The 18109-nt window shown below is 38.1% G+C and overlaps 1 protein-coding gene across 5 annotated transcripts in view; it reads right to left on the bottom strand.

Annotated features, from left to right (window-relative positions):
• abi2a (abl-interactor 2a) overlaps positions 1–17497 on the bottom strand; it is a 30081-nt gene extending 12584 nt beyond the window's left edge. For 2 of the 5 annotated variants that reach the window (XM_034304621.2, XM_034304622.2), the window contains exon 1: positions 17335–17497. In XM_034304621.2, the coding sequence (XP_034160512.1) occupies positions 17335–17451 (117 nt within the window). In that variant the 5' untranslated portion in view covers positions 17452–17497. The remainder of the gene's footprint in view (positions 1–17334) is intronic. The other 3 variants (XM_034304624.2, XM_053234530.1, XM_034304623.2) reach the window with 2 other exon arrangements.
• Positions 17498–18109: the final 612 nt, after the last annotated feature.

The following is an 18109-nucleotide window of genomic DNA, read 5'->3' as shown; positions in this document are numbered from 1 at the left end:
AGCTCCCGAAGTGATTCGGGGGTGGTGGTGTGAGCGCGTGTAACACAATCCCCATCTTTGTGACAGGGCTGTGACAGGAGGGGACATTTGACTCTCACTTTACCGAGGGCTCTGTACGCTGAAATCTTGCACGAATGATCTTTCCATTACAACATGTGACTGTGACCAGATTTTCACATCACTATATAAATCATAAAGAAAAATCAGTCCACTCATCTAAGTGCAGAAGAAATCATGTTGAGGTTAGTCAGATGTGGTGCTCTGTGGAGCACTGCATATTTGTCATAATATTTTCCAGCTGACAAATGACTAAAAGAAAGTACTTATATTGATGTTTTGGATTTGATATGGTATTTTTCACAGTATGAAGACTTGGTGCCTTTAAAACGATCTAATTTATAGTCATCATGAACAATACTCGGCTTAAAGCACTGACACTATATTAAAGCATTACTATATTTCCTTTTATTACCACAAATTAAAACAAATTAAATATGGACTTCAGTGTGGCCTAAATCACTAAACACAAGAGTTAAAGTTACAAACAGGCCCAGTATCAATACTACTCTGTACTGTTTTTTTTTTTTAAATCAGAAAATAGGGTTGACATTTAAACCGATGTAAAACCTTTGTAAAATCAGATTATAACATTTTGTGCACTGATGTGAAATTTTACAAGAGAATTACGATGCATCTAAGGATCAATTATATTTACCACTCCTACTGCATGGGGTTGTCTCTTACCCCTGCAGTGTACAGCAGGCAGGCATGTAGGTCAGCATTTTGTATCCTCCCCCAGGCCACATGCTGACACTAATATGCAGATCCACTGCACTGTGAATAACAGTGGCCAGCATTCTGACTATGTGTGAAGAGAAAAGGAAATAGAGCCCCTATGTACAGAAAGAAAGTCTTTGTGTCACATACACATTACAGTGAAGCAAAATTCTTTTCTTCACATAACCCAGGTTGTTAGGAAGTTGGGGTCAGAGCGCAGGGTCAGCTATGATACAGTGCCCCTGAAGCAGAGAGGGTTGCTCAAGGGCCCAACAGTGGCAGCCTGGCAGTGGGGCTTGAACCCCAACCTTCTCATCAGTAACCTAGAACCTTAACCGGTGAGCCACCACTGCCCTGGCTTTTACATACTTTCCTTCTATACTGCTAGAAACAGTACATACAGTATGTAGTGAAAAAATGAAAATCCAACCTGGGATGAAGTAGAGCTACAAATGTGCACACCTGCTGTGCTTCCAAAAACCTCCTCTTGTTTCATCAGAATCCTCTGTCCTGACGAATGAAGGATCATTCAACCAAAGAAGCGTGATACAGTTACCACTCAGTTACTTTGAATTCTTTCAGATGTGAAAGAAGCAGCCTGAGGGAAGAAGGTGAGGGAAGGGTCAAGGCCTTTAAATGGAGATGAGCCAGGTCAACCTACTGCCAAATGCCTCTCCCTGAGCTTAGATCAGAGACAGGCTACAGGTGTGGGATACAATGAGACTTCTCTCTGAATACTGATTGCACTATGAAAGCCCTCTTCTCTGCAGGGATGGCAATAATGGTATTACTGCAGTGCTTCAATAAACGCAGCAAAGGTAATTTACTCCCCTGTCTTCCTCTGTCACACATCTTCACACACACACACACACACACACACACACACACAAAGGCAGTAAAGGCAGCTGGGCTCCAGAGTAATTATTTGGTATTGAGTGTAATGAGTGGACTCTCCAAAGCTACACTACACTGACCACAGCAAAACAGTAGCAGGAAACTCAGATAATGAACGTCTAAATAATCAGGCTTTGGCTTAGCCTTATGTGGGTGAAAGAGCAGGAGACAAACAAACCTATGATAGGAAAACAACCATGAGAAATAAATAATGCCTTAAATGTATATGAGCCCTAAAAACAAGTTTTGTTGAGTCACAATATCATCGCTGCTCAGATGTTGAAAGTGCTGTATTGTAATGGGCAAAATGCATGTAGAAAAGCAGTGCTAAAGAACTTGCTTGAAGACCCCCCCCCATTAAAGCACATCTAAGGATTTTGTATCAAGACATAATCAGCTCCTGGGTTTACATCCCCTCAACCCCACACCCACTTTCTAAAGGAATCTACAGACCCCTATACGCCTGGGGGTGGCAGAGATATAGAGCCTCGGAAGAAATCTGCTCTATTGTTTGTATATAATCAGTTATGAGAATTTAATGGTAGCTAGCTAGTTAACACTACCTAGCCATTACAATTCTGAATTGGGTAACTGGGTTAAAAATGAACCAAATAACAGAATCTTTTATTATTATTTTATTATTATTATTTTACATTTTATAGTTTTCCTGTGTGTAGGAAAACCAAAGGGAGCAAAGTCTCTGTGATAACACAGGTATGTTGAATGGCTTGAGCAAACACTTATAAATAAGATATACTACAAAAAGTACAGCATAATGAACTGTAATCTACACAGGTAAATTAAATTCTCTATCCAAAAACAGTCAGCTTGATTTTCTGTCTTTCATTTTTACTGCACTTATATTATTTCCATTATCATATATTTCTGTACTTATTTTAATTGTTTCAATTTATATGCTGAAATCAATTTGTGCCTGGTGTAGACGAAACCAAAACTTCAGCTAAGACATTTCAATGTCATGATGCAGGGTTGAGACATGAACTGAGTCATTACATGTTAACGACAGATCACCATATGGAGTGCACTTTCTTGTCTTGCTGGCTGCGTGGCCACAGAAGACATCTGACAGACATAACTCTTACAGCAACACTAGTACCTTAACACTCTTGAGCAGGGGGAGTCTGGGCACCAGAGAGCAAAAACAAAGGAATGAAAGGAAAGAAAAACTCTTAATGGTGGTCTTGACTCACAGCCATCCAGAATGAACAGTAACAGCATGTCTGTGTGTGGCAAAGCTTACTGTTTCTACAGCAGCACCACTTGAGAATCTTAAAACAGTGACTGAATACACATTTTCCTATTACTATGTTTTACAGTCATTATCTTTTCATCAGCTCTTTGAAAGCAAACCCAGTTTGAACTGAACAGAGACTGAGTCTAGCTTGACCTGAGCATAGCAGTGCAGCACATTCAGCTAACAGCTAGCAGCAGCGCATGGCCAGTTAATAATGCTGCACCCACGCACACACACCCACACACAGATCTGTGTTAGAACTTGGCCAGAAGAAATGCTGGAATATATTAGTTTAAAAAAATATTCCTAAACAATCCTGCAGAGGACCCATGCTTTACATTTAAAACAGAAAAGGCTACAAAATTATATTTGAAAAACAGAAAGATTAAAGTAAGACAAAGACACCTGATAGCAGTCTGGTCTCAATGGCCTACTCACACAAGTCTCTCCTACACATTTTCAACATACACATGTACCAATAATACTGGACTCACACTGGCACTGGCAGATAATTGCTTAGTTATCAGCACCAGATATACAGATTTGATTCAAACTGATGACTCCAGACTTCTAAATGTCTGTGGTATGGGCATTTTTCTTGGTGAGCAAAAGCAACATAAAATATGCCATTTGCAACACTAGCTTAACTACAGTCTTACACGGAGAGTGCAAAGTGAAGAATTTCAACAAATATTTGAAGATGTATCATCCTGACAAAAACACAGACCTCCTTGAAGCAAAAAAGGAAAATCAAACAACATCATGCACAAAAGCAAAAGGTGCAGCTGCTCAGCTGACAACAGCAGCCAAAAAACAGAACCAATCAGTGCAAAAGTGATTGGATTTATTGCAATGGATGATCAGCCGTTCTGAGTTGTGGAAAAATGCAAGGTTTTGATGACTGTTTGAGCTTCTGTCATTTAAGCATCTGGTTATTTTTCTGTCCTAGCCCTACCGGAGCTACACTATATGGCCAAAAGTATGTGGATACCTGATCATCACACCCATATGTATGCATTTCCCAAACTGCTGGAAAAGTTGGAAGCTCACAAATGTATAAAATGTCTCTGTATGCTGTAGTATTAAAACTTCCCCTTCAATGGAACTATGGGGCCCAAACCTGTTCCAGTGTGACAATGCCCCTGTGCACAAAGCGAGCTCCATGAGGATATGGTGTGCCAAGGTTGGTGTGGAGTGGCCTGAACAGAGCCCTGACCTCAACCCCACTGAACACCTTAGTGATGAACTGGAACTCCATCTGCACCCCAGGACCTTCTCGCCTGACATCAGTGCCTGACCTCACTAATGCTCCAGTGGCTGAAAACCATTTATGGTGCAAAGGCAAACCACTGTTCTTCCACTAATTTCATAGGATGGATTAAACCCAAGTGTGATGACACCTTTGCTGACTCTGCGCTGGGATATTGGTAATCTACACATTCAAGCTAATATTGTTTATTCTAAAATTTTTCTTATTTATTTTTAAAGTCAGTTTCACTGTTAATCTAAAAGCTACTATCTGTCTTCATCACTTCTCATGAAACAGACTTCTTCTATTTGCAGTCATAACCTTTTTTTCAGGATAGCCTGGATGCTAACAGGGAAGGTAGAATATGGGAAACAGTATGTACATTATATTTGATATACATTATAAAATCAAATCAGACATGCATTTAATTAATTAATTAATTAATTAATTAATTAATTAAGGGTAATTAGAAATATGACAATGAAAAAAGTAAACAAACCGCTGACAAGTGCATACAGAAATCTTAAAAATCACCCGAGCACATAAGATGAAGCCGCACTCAATAATTTACTAATTACACAAATAACTAGTTTAAACATTTTGTGCATCGCATCTACCATTAATTTTCTCGTTAACACATTGCATTTCTACAGCACTTCAGCTCTCTCCTTTGGCTCCATTTGCAGTTCACAGCTCAATTTAGAAGCTCAGATCAACAGAAAATGTGGCCTGCAAACCAAAATATTAGGCATATTTGGTTCACTTCCTGCAGCTGGGTTAATTCAGGGTCGAATCAGCTTCTCACTGCAATCGAACTGTGCTAGGAACGGCTGTTCTGGTCCACACCTGAGTGTGATTGCAGTGTTCTGACCTGCCTAAAGAACCGCAGCAAAGATAAAAATGTATCAGGCGTTGATTCAAACGGACTAAACACTGCATATGTGGAAGCACGCTAAGGCACAGGCCCAAGAGCCTGGGAAAAAAGTTAAAGGTCAAAACTTTCAGTTTCTGATAATGTTCCCAAGCTGCATTCTGCATTCACAGTCTGGCTAAATTAGGCCTGCACTGCTGTTTATGCACATGACTGTTTAGAGGAGAACACTCAAATACACAGGCTGGGAAGTCTGCTTGGCAATGATTATTTATCATTTCAAGTCACTGTTAAAACCTACACTAATGCAATGCTTCTTGTGCTTGGCCATGGCCCAGGGGTTTTTCGAAAAGTCCAGACAGTTATAAACACTGACAGCAGAGCATTACTCTACAGCATGCCCCTGTCTACTTAACCCTCTCCTTTCCTTTGTCTTTCACTTCCGTCTTGCTTTGTATAATGCTCCCTTTCTGCCCTTCAGTCTCCATATCACATCTGTCTCAGTTATTCCCTTCCTCCCTCTCTACAGTCTCAGTCCTCTGCTTTGCTTCGGCTCCACTGATCCTGAGGTAATTGGAGGTTCATTTTCTCTTGCCGGAGGAGAAGAATCCAGCATATGGGAGACCGTTCTCACTGTATAGAGAAGAAATAAAAGTCATCTCTGGTTTATCTTTCTCTCAGCATGTTAATTTACAGTGAACACCTGGGCTTCTGACCAGTGACCCTATTTTATCATCCCAGTATTCTCACCTTAAGGGGTACTCTTAACCCTAATCTTAAATGGGCGAGTGTTTAGGAGTGTTTTAGAGCTGGGTTACACTGTTAAAAGTAGCAAGAGGAGCAAGTATAGAGGTGGTAATCATGCACCCATGATCTTCAACATTTGGCAATACAACTGATTGATGATTCAGCATTTATAAAGATGTACCACATTACAGATTTAATTAGTGATCAAATACAATGCTGTAACACAATACTGTCTGATTGAGACACACATCACATGTGATCATCTGATAGGCTCCATTTATTTGACCTCCAGAGTAAAACTGCACAATGCAATATCTTATGTGGATTAAAACTACAAATACACAGATACTTCGGTTATAAAATGCTTTATTCTTTAGCCGATTGCCTGTCTAATCCGATAACATACAGTATTGTCAACTTTAGCTCTTATCTATCAGGGGTGCTGGGTACCAGGCCATGTGGTTTTTTTTTTTTTTTTTTTTTTTTTTTTTTTTTTTTAACAGCTCTGCTGGAGTGACTAATCACAAAATACACAATTTCAGCCAATGAGTCCACCTCCGCCAAAGGCAGAACATGTACTGACATAACATTTATGTATGGGTTTTAATACAGCATCCAGTTATACACTGTTTTTTTTTTTTTAAATTAAATCTTGACTACTCATGTTGAATCCAAATCTATCGTTTATACTGTCCTTTCTTTCTTCCACAAACTCAGCTACAGGATTTGTCTTTGGATTCTGTGAGGTTTTGCATTTACAGTGTGCCCTTTTCTGACTGTGAAGTGCAACAAAAGAATCTCAACAGTGAAACTGTATAAAAGGCACAGAACACAATTTTCTACAAATGTATTCCCTCAAGTGCTGCTGCCCGAACTGCCCTCACACTTTTTTTTTTATACTTTGCTCACACACAGGTCTAATAGAGCCTCCTACAATGCCTCAGTTAAGATGGGTTTCATAATCACTGTCAGGTGGTAAATCACTGCAAACTGAAAATCAAGGGATTATTTGCATTATTTATGAGCAATGCTGCCATGTGTAGCAGTCTGAAACATTGTGAAATATTAGAGCTCTTGAATACTTTATGTAAGAATAACAACTGTGAACACAGTTGGTGAGTAGCTTTGATTGACTGAACATCCGTGAATTAAATAGGACCATCTGCATACTACACCATAGCATGCTTCAAACGAAAAATATTGCATATATTCCACAACATAAACATATGTACCGTTTTCTAAAAGATAAAGGGATATGCTTCCAACAGTGGTTAATTTTGCATCCAACGCCTCCAAATTCACTTCCCACCCAGTTCATCTCCATGAACTTTAACTTTTCGTGTAGATGAACTTTAATCTTGGAAGCGTGGGAGAACAGAAAACAAGGGCATGGGGCTGGGGTAACGTTTTTCTGGAAGACTCAAGAGGAAGGAAGTGCTTAGTATTACTGTTTCACCATGCTTTACACAACGACAGTATATGTAACGTACATATTTTTTAGCAACTGGTTAGAGGGAGCTAACCTGCTATCATAAACTAGTTAAATGAGCATGTTATTATTCTACCCAACTTGCTCTACCTCAGTAACGAAATTTGTAAGGAAAAAAATCTGGTAGTCTTTGAGTAGAGAGGTCTGAAGCTGATTTGTACTCGCTGTTAACTACGCGGATGCAAGATGGCCGCTGCATGTATCTTGTGGTCATTTGGCACGTCACCTGTGCACGTCCTCAGATGGCGCATGTGCATAGTGCTACACTGAAGGCAGTATAGAACCACGTGAGTCTGTGTCCACAACTGAATTAAAAAAAGTAACGCTGCGTCTCAAATTGCATACTTATGCACTATTCTAGAACAGTTTTCCTAATGAACCCGACCGAAAGCTCTGTTTGAGTATCACTCTTCTGAATTTTCTAGATTAGTAAAGATTTTTGAACATACAGCGAGGGTTTTTGAATTGAGACACAGCCCAATGACAACAATCATGCCGACGGCAAAAAGTTTTAAACAGAAACGGAGCTCATCAATCTGTTTACATCTCTTTACAACTTAACATTACATCTCAACTTGAAAACCAGATGGGCAGAGATGTTTTGGCTCTGACGTTCCATCTAGTGGAACACTTTCTATCCAGATTTACATCTGGAAATTTACATAGATACACAAGCGAGTACAATGCCACTCACATAACAGCTGCGTGGATGCATGAAAGTGTGGGGAAAGTGAAGTACATTTGCACCTTTAGAAAAGACTCCTTGAGAAACCAACATCAAATCTTACTCCAACATCTTAGAATTAAGAATTGTACACCAGTTAGGGCTGGGAAATATTGCAAAAATAAATAAATAAATAATTTTTTTTTTTTTTTCAACTTCATGAATGATTCATGATTAAGATTTTGATTTTTTTTTTTTTAATTTTTTATTGCCAGTGAAAAATTACGCAATTTATTTATAAAGTTTTTACTTATTAGAATGGACTTTGGAAAAATAGTAACAGCATCATCTATAGAAATGCAGCACAAAATGGATCTTTTAAATGAAGGATATTTAAAGAAAGTATATGTTTAAAAAAAAAAAAAAACAGTATTTGCAGTATTTGCTGTAGAACACTTAGTGAACCCTTCTCTCTTGACAGAGTAAACGGGGACCATGTCTTTCATGACACGAAATGCCACCACAACTGAGAAGTCAACTTGGGGTATTCTTCTCAAATCCGAGTTCCTTCCTCCTTTACAGAGTGACGTCAAATCAACTTGGATGCACACAGTATCAGAAATAAACAAAGTAAAATTTCTTACTTTTAAATGAGTTATACTGTATATACAAGCAGTAGCTTTGGTGGTTAATCAACATACAGACATATTAATTTGTTAAATCTAAAACACTGACTATAGAGTTCGCTGCTTAAGAGAGAAAATATATATCACTTTTCTGAGTTAGCTGCCTAGCATGTTGCTAACAAAATACGAACATGAGGTGTCAATTATCCCACTTCATCTGTGATATCTGATGCTTTTCAACAACAAAAAAAAAAAAAAAAAAAAAAAAAAAAAAAAAAAAGTCATATTTGAAGCTTTTGCTACAAGCTCAGTCCTCAGCGAAGTCCTTTCTGTTTATTTTAGCATTTTTAAGCGTGTAGTGTTTGGGAGCAGCACAGGCTGTACGAGGCGTTTAGCAGATAAAGAAGGCTGTGTTTTTCCTTCATTTTGGTTTAGAATTTTAAATAGCATTTATGAATGTTTTAATTAAAAAGTTAAATATGCATATATAAAACTTGTAAATCTCAGTTAGAACATTTTGAAAAACGCATTAAAACATTAATTCGAATTAACCAAATTAATTGTGAAAATCACCCAGCACTAACACCAGTCTACACCCAAACAGTGATAAAACTATGCTGTATCCACTAAACCAATCAAGTCGAACCAATTAAAATGACTCAAACCTTTCCAAGTGAGAGACTGAAAGGACCACAGCAAAGTTCTTTTACTGCCAGCTACTTAAGATTGAGTGCCACTAAAGCCTGACAGTTCTGCATACCCTGCTTTATTGTTCCCTGTGCACAATGAGAAAGTCAATTCCACTTATGTTTTTTTTTATAGAGTTATTACAAATCAATATCTGTGCAGCTGTGAAAGAATGACAGCAGCTCAGCAGACTATTGGTACAAAGCAGTGAAAAATCAAGAACAGCTATTATAGCACAAATCATTTTGAAATGTTCTTTCATTTTGAAGGTGGTTTTAATATACAAAGACATTTTGTATGCCTGCACAAAGGCTCAGTATGAAGGTACTGCCTGTGGTACTTCTGAGCATTCCATGCAGTAGAGGCACTCAGACGTCAACTTTTATTTATCGAACCATAAAAAAAAGAGAAAAGTAAAGAGCCATCATAATAAATCATCTCTTTATATCTCACCATGTTGTCCCTAAATATGCCCACACAAAATGCAAAACAGTGCCCACGAGTGAAAGCAACTACCCTTACCTAAAAAGGACAGCCTTTTTCCCCACTAAACCGTCTCCTCTGTTTACATTACCATCCCCGAGTTTCCAACCCTGCTGAAGCCAACATATCACCAACATCAGAAATGACTTTAACCCACTAAATTAAAAAAATCAAAAAATAAACCTGATTTCTGACAGTGATATCTGTATTACATACTGATGATAGAACTACATTAACGCTTAAGTGTTGTGGCAGACATTTCCACCTCTTTACACATTAAATTACATTACACAACATTAATCCTGTACTAGGGGTGGCTGGTATTACAATATATAATCAATATTGCAATAAACGTTTTGTTAATTTTTTTTCTAAACATGAATGCAAAAAGGAAACTTTTTTCATATGCTGTTTTAAATGAGGTAGTTTTGCTTTTGTTAAATAAATTAAATATTATATTGTGCATCATAAACGTATCATGATCATTTTTACACTCACTCACCTCAGTGAGCAGTGACAATGGCCACAGCAAAATAAAAAAGGAAAAGTATAGTCTTTTGAGCATCTTTCATCCTGAGCATGAACGTTCAGGTGGCACAATTGCTGTAATTACAACATTTACTGTGTGTAATTTGTCTCCCTTTCACAGAGCACGAAGAGATGTTTAATGTAAATGAGTCTAGTTTATGAGAAAAGCAGAGCTCAAATGAAAACTTGAATAAATCAGTGGACATAGATTAAAATGATATTGTAAAAATGTTAAAATAACACTTTGCAGTGCATAATTACAATGCTTCACACTGCATAATTTCTGCCATGACTGCATCACGGCTGTGAGCACTGCCTGTTCTAAAAACAGAGTTGCTCAGGAGACAGGCGATTAGGTGCAAGACCTTTACAATGTCAGCATTACCTTCTAAATGACATTTCAACATACGTAATAGACCATGTCCAACTAAATCATGGCTTATGCAACTACTGGTTGTAATGTAACACTCCTGTAACTGCTGTTGTCAGTTTGAGGCTTGTGTGACCGCCGTAATAAACAAGCTACAAATCCGTACTGCTGAAAATCCATATAGAATAGTAATAGTGTTGTATTTAAAAAAAAAAAAAAAACTGCTATAAATAATAAATATTGTTTATCATTAACAAACAAAATAATCATTTTTTTAACATTTAATTTTTATATTAAAAATATATTTTTTAGTTATGACAAATAAAAATATTTAACACTGAAAAAGAGAAAAAAAATTAAATGCACAAAATTAACATTTTGCAACTTTAAAGATTTTTTTTTAATTATTTTAAATAAACTTTAAAAAAGTAATAAAAAGATATCATGGTACTGATTAATCTCTGAGGATGATAAAAGCAAGATTTAATTCAGACCTTATAAATATCTATGGCAAAAGATAAACACGGCAGACCAAAATGCTTTGTTACCAAGGTAACAGAAATGACAGTAAAAGTATAGATCATCAAATTACATTTCTCATGAACCAAGTTTCTCACTGCCTAATCAAAGAATATGTTATTTCCACCACAGTGATCACCCTGCATAGCTCAGAAACAGCAATATGTACTGTTTTTCAAGGCGTTTTTTGCAATCATATCAGCAGTGTTGACTCTTATAATAAGGTTAAACTATTTTATGATATTTTACTGTAAATTAGCATTTAGTTCATTCTAGTCAATTACCTTTACAGAGCTCTCATAGGTGCTCATTGATGCAAGCTGTACTGTTGTGCCAGGCTAATTCATGTTTTTATAAACTACACTGAATGTTACCGTTTCTGATGTTTTGCCGATCTTCTTGATGTTGTTCCATGTTTTCAGATGGTTGTAGTTAACTTCCTACAGTGAAATGAACACTTGAATGCTGTCTGGCAATGAGAAAAGGCTAAAGAAGTCAGAGCTTTAATTGAAAAAGAGGCAATAATACAAAAATGTTTTTTCCTTTGTCTAATTATCAAATATTTGTTTTAGTCTAATTTACCAAATATTTGTTGCATGCCTACTGCATAGATTCACCTCCCACTAACTAGTGCATGATCATCAACTATAACAGATATAAAACGAACATAAAATCTCTCAGAGGTCAGTGTAAGGGCTAACTGAGTGGTCAATGGGCATGAAAACTCTTCGCTGTCACACAGACTGTAACTTCAAGTGACATTTTGTCTTGATGTGGTCAAAGGCAATAAATTCCCTTCAGCTCTAGTCAAACCTTGTGTCTGAAGTAGTGCCCCACTCATTACTGCCTATTACCCATTACATGAGCACACTGGATATTCTCCAGTACATTTCTGAGCTCCAAAAGGTCAAAACACCCAAAATAGTGAATTATATAGTGAGAAGGGTACTAGTTTAGACTTTCTGAAGACTTCTCTTCAAGAAGGTTCAGTCGAACCATAGTTGGGAAGGCTACATTTCCGTATGATAAACATTGTTGAGTTCACTGGAAAAATCTTTTGAAATTATTAAAACATGCCAATCATTAACCTTTTAACACTTCCTCTCATCTAGGGCCTCTTCTTCATATGTGAAAAAGTGGCCTGTACTGAGTTTACATATCCATCACAGATTGATCCAAAAAGGAATACTTCACCTATACGGCGTTGAGAAAACATGCATGTGTCATACTGTCTCCATGGTGGTGATCCAAACAAACATGCTAGAAACACCACACCTTCCTGAAATCCCTGATGTTCTCAGGCCCCTTCAGAGTTCTCCAAACCACACAGTGCTTGAACATGGTTCCAATTACCTGTGGCCCTATACTCAGCACTGGCTAACCAAAACCAGCTGCACGAGGCTGGAGCCTGAGGACATCACTCCACAACACACAGCTCAACAGTGCACTCCATGACTCACACGTACACAGACACAAGTCATTGGGAAGTGGCATGAACAACTCTGATGCTGAAAAAGGTCATGCAGAAGGACTACACTACTTTACAGTATTCTTTAATTTCTCCCACAATACCATCAGATGAAACTTTCATTTGAGATATGTTTAAGGTTAACTAAGTATGGGTGGCCTGACTAGACTTCATTTGCTTTCTGTGATTTTAGACTTGTGCAATTACAGATACACTATATGGTCAAACGTTTGTAGACACCTGACCATCACACCCACATGTGCTTGCTGAACATCCCATTCCAGATTTAGTTCCCCTTTGCTGTTATAATAATAACCTCCATTCTTCAGGAAAGGCTTTACACTAGATTTTGGAGCGTGGCTGTGGGGATTTGTGATCATTCAGCCACAAGAGCTTTAGTGAGGTCAGACTAGGTGTTCAGTATGTTTGAGGTCAGGGCTCTGCTCAGGCCACTCGAGTTCTTCCACACCAAGCTTTGCAAACCATGTCTTTGTGGACCTCACTAAGTGAAAAGGGGCAATGTCATGCTGGAACATGGTTGGGCCTCTTAATTAAGGGAAATTAAGGGAAATTGTAATACTACAGCATACAAAGACATTCTATAAACCTGTGTGCTTCCAATTTTGTAGCAACAGTTTGGGGAAGAACCACATGTGGGTGTGATGGTCAGTTGTCCACAAACTTTGGGCATATAGTGTATCTAATCAATACATAAATCAATACTCTTTTTTTCCGCATCTTCTGCGCTGAAATGCTATTAAGAACAAATACAGATCAACACATATGTGAGTGTTATTTAAACCAATAAACAATCTGTCATGGTACTGCTGAGTGAGGATGATGACAAACTAGCACAGCAAAGAGCAGAGAAATAAGCACATGAGAATTTCACTCACATGAAGTCAAATAAACTATTATAACACTTACTAAAACATGCATTTAAATTCTACATGTGTATAGTTAAGAAGATGCTCTCCAGCCCTACAGAGATTTGTGTTTTTCCTCTTATAATGCCCGTGCCACAGAGCTGTTTTTGGGGCTGATTCGCCCCTCCCTACAGTTACAAAATCTGCCAAAGATTTTAGACTGGTCTTAAACGATTATCTCTCCAGATTATTCTATGGTGTGGATTGTACAAAATCCAATCTCAAACTCACAATCTAGTCATGATCACCCTGATTTAAAAACATGCTCAATATTTATGACTCCTATAGTGTGGAGGGACACATGGATTGTCTTGTGCAAATCTTGACGCCATGTCTGAAAGACCAATAACCAGGCAAGCACAACTGTTATCCCATCATGTTTGTTTTGATCTAACAAACGGCACTTTCTTGTTATTCTGCTGTAATTTTACAGGACAGCCCCTATACCAGCACGATACACCCTTCATATGAATGTTTATTTATGTGAACTTACAATGAAAATGACAAATCAACGCAAATCTATGCAGCAATTTGCTTGTAACCAACTGACATACTACTTTTTAGCGACTGCTATCAGAGGAGGCATGGTTAGCCTTAACTTGTCTCACATTAATCCCCGAACAGCTTTTGGTTAGGATGTACATGTGACAAATCTTCAACAAAAGTTGACAAAAATTATCTAGTTGATATATGTTTCCCCTAAAACAACGGCATGGCAGTAAAGAGCCACTAAAGATTTGATGACTGAACCGCTCCAAAGTACAAAATAAAGCTTCAACATCATCATCTCAGGGGACACAGCATGGTGCAGCTTGTATTACCTCATCGCTGAGAAATCAGAGAAACAGGGCAAAGGTTTAAAAACATCACAGCATCAGGAAGGAATGACAAAAACAAAATGAGCACACAATGAATCCTAAGAAAGCTAACATAACTACTATATTAGTATAAAAAAGGGATGCAATATGCCTTTCAGGATGATAACAAACTGGTGAAACTGGTAAAGGGGTACAACAGCGTAGGCCTGCATTAATTTGACCAGGTTTATTATTATTTTAATTTTGCCAAATTATCAGAACACAGAGACTCACAGAACATGATAAAAAGTTTGGAGTGCTCATTTGCAGCCTTCTATGATATCAGTACTGTAGAGTACTTACAATAACGACTGAGAAACAATACATTACATTATGCAGTCCTTGCTGTAAAAATTCTTCTAGTGGTTATTCTTTCCTACATAGCTATGCCTCCTGTTTGGTGTGAGCCAGCCCAAACCCTTCCTAGCTCAAAAGTTATACTCAGTATGCTGCCTGGCAGGTTGTTACGTTACCTATCCAAATCTAACCACTGCAACAAGTAACAAACATAAATACTACTGTTCATCAAAACTGTAAAGACAATAAGAGAAGCATTAAGCTTTTCAGTGATAAAAGTGGACATGCTGAAGATATTGTAGTGCAGTATATTGTACAGCTGTAAAAACCTACCACCAAAATCACTGCACTAGGGTTTAAGGCAGAGACTGAAATGACACAAAGAATTTTAAATGGTTACCCTCCGCAATGCTCATAATCTTTATCATAAATAATAATCATCTTTATTTATACAACACTCTTCACTCAGTTCAAGTGCTTTACATAGAAAAAAATGAGATGATCAAAACAAGGCATAGCTGCTAAAAACATCCACAGACATTAAGCCCAGTTATTTCTAGAGTGATACATATCCTGACTGTGTTTAAATTAGGCTAGATACAACACTGTCCACTAGTCAAACCCAACAACACAACAAATCTGAGATTAAGCAGCCATATGGCAAAAAGGCTTATTGTGTCATGGCAGAGATTCAAGACCTGGTTTCAGGGACTAGGTGGATGTGAGATGTAGCACATGCCCCTGTGACATGAAGGATTCTGAAACACAAGTGTGAGAATGTGATTCTCAAAGCAGGAGGGCGGTGTGAAAAACCAGCGCCTTCTGCCCTTCATGCCAATAGACTCTCGTACACTTGGGGCAGGATTGTTATGGTCTTTCAAGATGCACAATATGGACAAACTGAACAAGGGCACAAGCCCAATATACAGTATAAAATTTCTGGTTTGTTGGATGACATGAAAGCTGTGATTCTCTATAAGCACCTACAGAAAAATCTTGTAATTTCTTAGGGGATTCATTTGAACACTACACCTTTCTGCAAGATCAGTTGTGCAATATGTGCCAATATGTGTGATAACGAAAGCAAGACATTTTTTTGTTAATCACCATGGGCTGTATCAGGATTTAGTACTGAAAACACACACACATCTGTATTCAGACTTCAGATTTAACCACAGACTTAAGCAAGAGTTGTGCAAAGGGTGGAGTTTGTTGAAAATAGAGTTGTGCCTCAGTTATGTGCTATTAGGTCCTTTTTTCTTGCAACCGGAAAATTCACTTGGAAGCACAACCTGTGTCTGAATACGAGTAAATTTCCCTGTGTGTATATATATATATATATATATATATATATATATATATATATATATATATATATATATAAACTGGATTAAGTCGCAGACTCTGAATATGGTCCTATGTTAATGATAATCACTGCATCCATTCAAGCAGTTCAGTAAGATTTACAGTAATTTACAGCCAAATAAAAACACTGTGTAAGAAAACTACATAAACGAAAACTAAAAGACTCACAATGTTAATGAAATGTGGCTGCTCTAAATAGTTGGGTTTGGAAGAATTTACAAACAAGAAGAAAATCAAACACGCATTTCCAAAACCAGACCTTACGTTTTGTCATCAGATGTCTGCTTCATTTGCTTTTCCCTAAATGTTTCCCCTCCATAATGACAACAATATGATAAGGACGAGCACCGTTTTCATCTTAATAGTGAATAGTAAACCAGGAGTTCTCAAACTTTATGCAGCCAAAATTTCACTATCCCACCCATCCACACACCAGTACGGCTTTATGAACATTATCCAACTGTTTATGTATGAGACTCATTATTTAAATGTGTACTGCAATATTGTGGCTATATATTGGAGCCACTGAACATTTAATTACTGAACTTTACACAGACAGGACACACAAAGCAATCTGACATTATTTCAGATTTCGGCTCTTGGCTCTTGCTCTTTTTGAGTTCTTGAGGTTTGGATTAAAGTCCTTCAGTCCAAGTGACCAGTGAAACAGTGTAATAACTAGAGGATCTTCAGACACATTTGATATAATGGTGGGTTTGATTTCCATCAGTGTATCAAAACAAATCACGGACCCACTGTAAGAACCACTGCAGGAACCACTTCAGCTTCTCACTATCTCACTCTTATTACAGAAAACAACTGGATAAGAGGCAAACAAACCCTATAAAAAATTATTAAACCCTGTACTGTTACACACAGCCACAGTTAACTAAGTTTTTAACTTTTCTCATGACAACAGTTTGGTGTCCTGCGCCGTGTGGGACAGAGCGATACTCCAGCTTCTCCACTGTATATTTTACAATAATGTGGTTTTTTTTCGTGCTATAACACCCTGAGTTAACTCATCACGCCATTTTGGAGTCAAAACGGATATTCTGAGGAAGTATAAAACATTAAACCGCGCAGGACAGAAAGACTTCAGGAGCAGATTTGGGAAGCGCGACTTCACTCCGCTGAAGCAGAACAGCCGTTAAATATCAGTCGGTTAGCTCGATGCTAATCGGCTAGCTGGTTATTCCCAGACTACTAGCTCGACTTCACCAAGTTTAAAACCACTTCAGTACCGCGTTCCCCCGGATTACCTGAACGTAATTACTTTCGCAGTATTCGGCGACTCTTTCGAGGTTGGTGAAACTGTCCAGCAAAGCTCTCCGTCCGGCTGGAATTTCTTCCTCCAGGAGCATCTGTAGCTCCGCCATCTTTTACATCTTTTTTTTTTTTTTTACTGCTAGGGTTTTTTTTTTTTTTTTTTTCACGTACACACACTCACTCACTCACGCGCACACACGCGCGCGCCACACACACACACACACACACATACACGCGCATACACGCGCGCGCGCGCGTTAATGCTCGAGCGCTCTGCTCCCGCGCACAGGAAGCCGCAGGAAGCGCAGATTTCACCACCCATTATTCAAAACGGGTTCGTCCTAAACCACTTCCAGAAGGGATATGTAGTGTGCACTACACGGAGTGTACAGGAGATGATTCCATACGCGTCATAGTCCACACTCTTAAGGGAGCAGAGAGGCGTTTGGGATTTAGCCCAGAGGAGAGCGTTGGCTAGCTGTGCAGAGTTTAATAAAGTGCGATATCGCAGAAATGAAAATGAGAGGAGAGATATTGCGTCTTTTAACACCATGGTTCTTAGAGAGCTATGGAGGAAATGTTATTTAGTTATCATTAATTGACTGGTCGATTGAAATACACTTTAGAATTTTAGATTAGGAGGCTAATCTAAAATTCAATACCTACAAAAAGAAGTATAAATAACTTTAGTCTCAATTTTAATAAAACCTTTAGTAAGTAAAACAAATTTAGTAAGTGCTGTTGATAAATCTGGGTGAGTGGAAAGTT

This window comes from Pangasianodon hypophthalmus, chromosome 5, assembly GCF_027358585.1.
Source record: "Pangasianodon hypophthalmus isolate fPanHyp1 chromosome 5, fPanHyp1.pri, whole genome shotgun sequence".
NCBI lineage: Eukaryota > Metazoa > Chordata > Actinopteri > Siluriformes > Pangasiidae > Pangasianodon > Pangasianodon hypophthalmus.
The sequence above is the reverse complement of the archived record's forward strand: the minus strand, read 5'-3'. Positions and strand labels throughout refer to the sequence as shown.